We start from the raw sequence: 6,915 nt of genomic DNA on the forward strand, positions 1-6,915 counted from the left end.
AATGAATAATGCTGACTCAATTTAGTATACTTGTAAAAACGCTTCACTTTTTTAAGCCCTCTATTAAGCATTTTGTACTTTTTAAAAATAAATGCCCCAAAGACAATTATCTGACATCCAGTTATTGCAGAATGGCTATAAAAATCATTTTGTGCAAAATGTGGGAAGACAGGATAAAGGAAACGAGAAAGGCTGGGTGTGTGGACAAGAGTATGGAAGACGACCCACTGTTCAGCAGTATAGCAGGGCTACAGAATACTATTCCATAATGACCATTGTGGTGAGGGACTAGGAAATGACAGGAAAGATGGCAATGAGCCTGGGGCAGATCAGCTGTGATCCAACAGTGGCAGGAACGGGAATGGTTGAGTTCTGAGGGAAAATATGAAGTTAGGAGTGAACTCTGTGCCTCAGGATGGTGACTGAGCTCATGTTTGGATCAAAAGACTGTCAGCCAAGTGGCTTTACAATCAGGGCTTTGTGTGTTGCTATAGTGACAACACAAACAATGAAAGGACAGACTTGTGCTGGTACCACTTATATCTCCACTCATCAGGATTAGAAGTAGGTTCCACTACTGGCCTTATTTTTAGTCTAAATGACCCTTGCATCCCAAAAGCACTCTGGCCACCACTTCCCATTCAAAATGAATACAGGAGCATGGCCAAACACCCACAACTGCCTTTGTTGGTTATCCTGACCCATAAGTCCTTCCCTAGATACACTCTGACTCACCTGGTCATGGCGAACTCTGCAGGGTGTTCTGTCACCTACAGCAAGGCAGAGCTGAGTGTTTGTTTTTTCCCACTTGGACAAACACATGCAGTGCATTCAGCATTTTCATTTCCAGGTGTCCTCACAGGGCAAGACCCAGTTCTCTGCCTAGCACCCGTCCCTGCTACAAGAACCCCAGTCCGGCCAGGCGTTTGGCACCTGCCTTTTATTGCCCTCCTTGCTCATTTACATCCCTTCTGCTAAAGACAAGATTGAGAGGGAAAAGGAAACTTCTCTGAATACTCATAGTTTGGGAAAAGGCACAGTACTTAAAAAGAAATAATTTATTCATCATAACTAGAAAACTCTAAAAACAAGGTGTGCCCATAGGATGGAAATCTTTCTACAGGATGACTTGTTCCTTTATGGCAGTAGATGCAACGTGTCTCAGGACGGTTGGTTTCTACTTGTTGTCAGTTAACTAGCCCAGTGGTGGCCGAACTGATACAAATGAGGGCTGCTCAGGCACGCTCTCAGCTGTCAGCAGCAATGTCCATCTCAAGCTGCTTACCAGCTTCTTGATGTTATAACTGCCAAGGGCCCCCACTCGCATTTGCCCGGCACGCACCTAGGGTGTGTACAGAAGGAGAGGGAAGCCTTATGCCTATTTTCTCCAGAGTAAAATGAGGGGCTATCTCTGTACCAGCCCCTTCTTCATAGATTCTAACCTTTTTATAAAAACTTTTAAGAAAAATTTGTACTCTAATGTTACTAGCTGTTAACGAGCTCAGTTCCTTCTTACTGGAAGGGCCTGGAAATTCATGTTAAAGAAGTCACACTACCAGGGCAGTGACATTGCTGTGCTAAAACTGTTTTCCAAAAAGATGTTTGTCATGTTGAGAAGGAAAAATGTTCACATGTTTAAGCCTTAAAAAAGCATCAGGCTGACTGGGGCAAGCTGTACTAAGACTGGGAATGAGTTATACTGGGCTGGCTTATTTAAATACAATTACTAGATGAAGAGCTTCAAGCTTTTTATCACATTTTCAAAACCAAATTACTTATTATTACCTGTCCTTTCCCTTGTTCTCGTCCTCTCCCTTCAAAGTGGACCCAGCCTTTCTGATATTTACAGAAACAGTTTAAAATGACCAGAACAGTAGACTTCCATGTCAGCTGCAGAGCTCGTGCAACCAGTGGTGCTTAATTCTGGACCTGTGATAAAACTTGGGCTATAAAAACCTACATCCCTATTAATTTTTCAGCCAGCGTAAAATGGATGCAGCTAGGAACTGTGAAGTAATAGGAAACATCAAAAAAAAGTAGCTGAGTAGAAAGAGGCAGAGGTGAAGCGCTTGGCTGTTCAAAACGCTGGTCTCTTCATCCTACCAATTTGCATGTAAGCCTTGGGAGTCACAGTCTTAAGAAGCAATACCAGTTAGGTCAAAAACACTGTACTCAGGCCTACCCAAGAACCAGGGACAGTTTGGACCCCAAGAATTATATGTGCTACATCCATCTATTACTTATGTCCCTCTTAAAACAAATAGGCATTATATTGAAACATTTACTTATGAAACGGCCACCATAACAACTGGATATTCGAGGCACAAAAGCAGTAGCAAATTAGGGACATATTTAAACTATGCCAGCTGCCCAGGACCTATTACCATTTCTAACGAAAACAAAAAAAAACAACACAAAACAAAAATGAACAAAAACCCCAACAACAACAACAACAACAGGTGCATGTATTCATGTTTCCAAGTAAGAAAGTCTACCGCCCGACTCTTAATTCTTCTGGCTTTTTCTAGCTGCCTACAGACATTAGCCAGGTTTGTGGTAACAAACGCTTGTTCTGAGCCTAGTTCACCAGCTGATATGAGGGTCCTCACAGCTAGGTGATTCACCAACGAGGACCATCTAACCTTTTACTTGACATTAAATTAAACAGACTAAACACTGATTTTGTACAAATGAACTCTAACATCTCAGAGTGAAACACTTAAAAGTTGTTGAAGCACAAATGCATATTAATTTTCATGAAATGAGACATAGTTTAGTCTATATGCATTCCACCGAAAGCCAGAGTTTCTATAATTTTTGTTAGGACTGTAAGACTATTTTTCCACCCTTTCTGAATCCAACATGTAGTGACAGGCAGCAATGTAATACAGACAAGGCTGGAGGACCAAGATGTTTGCAAATAAATGTTCATTATTCTAGTTCAGTCTTTCACAAACACATTGTACAGAGTCTCGTATGTTATAAAACAAAGGAAAACATCTGTGTACTCAACTGAACACAACACCAAAATAAAGCAAATAAGACTTTGGGGAAGTCAAAGGTACAAGAAAACAAACAAAGGTTATTACTAACTCCTCAGCTTTTTTACCGTAAACATTTGTCATTTAACAGACATAGTGTTTGATTAGTTTCTTTTTACTGCAAATACTTTTGGTCTTTCCTCACTGTAGAACAAACGAAGAATCAAGCCAAACCCATGGCATCCTCAGGAGGAGGTGAAAAGGTAAAGCCCCTAGAAACACCTAGCTTATCTTTAAGAATCTACTGTTCAGAAATTTTAAAAAATAAAAACGACTGAACCACCCAATGAATGATGCTTGATTTTGGAAAAAAAATAAATACTGTGAGGTACAATAAATCGTATAGGAATAATAACAGAAACGTACTGACAGTTTCCTTTGGCAAATTTAACGGAAGTAAATGCTGATGTGAACATAAAAAACATAATTATAAAACATGAAAAATGGAAATGATAGGAAAATTGAAAATAAAGGATATTTCTACGTTTTAGACTGATGGGAGAAATGTTTGAGGCCATTAAATGCAGAAAAGAAATACATTCTCTTTATATTATATATGTACTGTCTGACAAAATATTACTGTTTATGAGGTCCCCCCCCCCCGGAAAAAAAAAAAAGAAAAAGACAACAGAACGCAGTCTGCAATGCACACCATAGCAGTTCTGGCTGCAGACTGAACTTGAGTAAATATCAGTATTTAGTCAGTATGCTGTGGTAGCAGAGGCTGCCGATGTGGTTAACCAGCTCAGGCAACACGTGTAAACATCAGAAACAAAACAAAACAAAAAGGTTTGGAGCAGCCTCCCCCGCCCTGTTCTCACTCTCAATTGCTTGGTTTCAGGCTTTCCTTTCTCTGACAAATCTGTGTGGGGAAACACAAAATAGTACACAGTCTCACTGTCTCATCCTCTGCACGTCCAGGGAGGAAAGCTGCTCAATTCAAGTTCAGCACGTGTTCTCAGAGCTTCCAAGAACAGCTGCTCTGAAACAGCTTTTGATTTTGTCTATTAGGCGGGCAGAGCTACTGCAGAATTTTCCATAAATGAGACCGCCACACAACAGATCACCCCAGCTCAGACTTTTTCTTTCTTTTCAAAGGATAAGGGTGAGGGCCTTGGAAATGAGTGTTGAACTCTTTACCGTATTCAGCTTTGTTTCATAGTAATTTGGGCTTTTGTATCTTGAAATATTATCCTGCTTCTACAGAAGAAATGCCTTGGCTGTTTCACACCACATAACTTTGTTTTCCTTTTATGTAACTTAACATGTACAAAAGAAGGATGCAATGTTGATTCTAATAACATTCGGCACTTGAAAGAATCATCAAGTTTTTTTGTTTTCTTTTTTAAGCGGTTTCTGGTGGCCAACAAGCCGGCCTGTGGTTGAGTGACTAGTTGTATTTTCTTTTCTGAAAACTTGTGCAAAGTTGGCAGTTCTGTGTTACCACTAACACCTTTTGTTTTGTATTTGTGCCCTACACTGACCAGACCATTTTTATACAAGTGGTTTTTTTTTTTTTTTTTAAGAAAGACACTTACTGAAGTATGGCAATAGGATAAAAAAGAAGCATGGATATTACACATCCCCTTGTAGTGTATGAAAAAAGTGCATGACTGGATTTATGTACTAGTACAGGACATTTTAAAAATCAGATCTGTGCTGTAAAGCATGCCAGCACCTCTTTATCACTATATCTAACAGGTAGTAAAAACAAGACCATGTTTTTTTGAAAAAAGAAAATGTGCATTAATGCTAACAAAAATGAATACAGCTAGCCAAACTATTTTTTTCCTGCATATCTAACAGCTGGATGTAACTGTCAAAATTAAAGACGAGTTAACCATCAAAACAATTGTTTACATCATTGGCCTCTCAAGGCTATATATTTACAGATGAATCTGCCATGCTTATTTGAAGATTCTCTCAAAACCTTAAAATTCACAAAAGACAACTAGAAGTTACTTTTTGTTTGTTTTCTCTTTTTTTCCCTTTTATTTTTGCAGGCAACAGTCATGGGTACAACAAAACGTCTCTCTGGAGAAGACCAAGAATTACTCTGTCAATAAAGTGGGGCTAGTTGCAGCTTTATATGTGTGTCTGTATTTGAAGGGGTACTTCGTTTTCATCCCAAGTTCAGGGTCCCACCCCTCTCCCAAAACTATAAAGGAAAAAGAAAAAAAATTCAAAAGCACCTAGTGTTTATCATTTTTATCTAAAGAAAAGAAAATGTGTATGTGTGCACGTGTGTAGACAGAGAAGCATACATATGTGCGCACGATACACGCCCCCGGCCAAGGAAGCACACACTGGCTGTGGCAGTTCAAACAGGTAGGCCATCTGGTGAGAGCTGGCATTTGTGATGTCCATTCTGGGACTAATCTATTGAAGTGAAGGGAATGTGTTTGTGGAGATTGGGGTTTTGACTGTGCCGGTTTCGGCTTCGCACGGAGGAAAACATCATATTACACCCGGGAACTCTGCACTTGTGCATTTCTCGCAGATGCACGGTTTTGTAGTGCACCCTCAGGGTTCCCTTGTTGCTGTACATTTTGTGGCAAATGTTGCACATGATCCCACCATTGCTTCCAGACAAGCCGCTGAACATAAGAGATCCTGAAACTTCAGCCCCTAGGCTGCCAGGGAGGGCAGGGGCCTCAGCCTTGTGTGTGGACTCCCCACTGTCACTCGCCCCATCAATATCGTCGAGAAGAATCCCCTCATCGCTGCCTGCATCTGATTCTCTGGAGGAATGGATGCTGCTGCTGGACTGGAGGCTGGAGGTGGTGCTCAGGTCAAGGACCATGTAGTCCTCCGCCATGCCTCTCCCATACCCATTCAGGTGGGAGTCTTCTGTCCCTGCGGGAGAGGAGGCATCTTCCCTGACATCGAGCCCCATAGAGTGCTGGGCACCATAGATCTTCATCAAAAATTCATCCCGGAGGTCCTTGCTAAGGGAGGGCTGTGAAGAGTCCAGGCCCATGTCATCGAGTTCTTTGGTCAACAGTTTACGATGCAGGTTTATGTTGGCACTGTGTCTAGGAAAACAAGAGGGAAGGGGGTAGGTGCGCAGGGAACGGGGAGGGGCAAGAAAAAGGAAAGCATTTTAAAATTGATTCAGCTTTCATTAGGCATCAAATAAGCACATTCATCCCTAATTATGCCATTATAAAAGCAAGCATTCCCCTGCAGCCTCAGGATCTGGGAGTAAGTGGTGTGGTGGTGGTGGGGTGCAATACGGGGAACTTTCCACTAACCATAAGTTTTATGAGTAAAAATCTTCAGTGGGAAGGATGAATGCAAACTCATGCACCCTGTTCTCAGTGGCTGCTTTACTGGCACGCTACATGGCAGCCCTGGCTGCAGAGGACCTCGTAGCAGACACTTTATACATTAAATAAAGAAAAATACAGAACAACAAATACCAAACAGGGCAAAAGAATGGAAGCTTTCTGCTTGTCTAAATGAAATAGTTGAAATTTTGCTTAAAGAACAGAATAAAACAACAAATCCTTTCTAATACAGCAAATACTACATTAAAAGATCCACATTTTTAAAAAGTAAATTTAGTTTATTTTTAACTTAAAAAAAAAACAACTTCCTCCTCATTCTCCAACATTTTAAGTTTTAAGTAAGAAAAAAACGGGCTCAGCAGATTAGAATTTCAAATAGTTAAGAGATCGTCTGTAGTAACGTAAATCTTTTCTCAAACTGATCTGGGATCCCAGTTAAATCTAACAGCAAATTATATTTATTTTTCAAAGTTGTTCCATTTTAGTGTTGAAATGTCTTCATCAAATAATGCTACTTTGAAGTTTAGTTCTCCAAAATAAAAACTGATAAAAAATCTCTCTCTCTCTCTCTCTCTCTCTCTCTC

General features: G+C 40.5%; 1 protein-coding gene across 15 annotated transcripts in view; it reads right to left on the reverse strand.

The window, feature by feature from the left end:
- Positions 1 to 2,911: 2,911 nt before the first annotated feature.
- Bnc2 (basonuclin 2) overlaps positions 2,912 to 6,915 on the reverse strand; it is a 435,111-nt gene continuing 431,107 nt past the window's right edge. For 11 of the 15 annotated variants that reach the window (XM_017799278.2, XM_029565769.1, XM_029565767.1 and 8 more), the window contains one exon: positions 2,912 to 6,076. In XM_017799278.2, coding sequence (XP_017654767.1) covers positions 5,416 to 6,076 — 661 coding nt within the window. In that variant the 3' untranslated portion in view covers positions 2,912 to 5,415. The remainder of the gene's footprint in view (positions 6,077 to 6,915) is intronic. The other 4 variants (XM_017799282.2, XM_017799281.2, XM_029565772.1 and 1 more) reach the window with 2 other exon arrangements.

This window comes from Nannospalax galili, unplaced genomic scaffold, assembly GCF_000622305.1.
Source record: "Nannospalax galili isolate Female #2095 unplaced genomic scaffold, S.galili_v1.0 scaffold98, whole genome shotgun sequence".
NCBI classification, from domain to species: Eukaryota; Metazoa; Chordata; class Mammalia; order Rodentia; family Spalacidae; genus Nannospalax; species Nannospalax galili.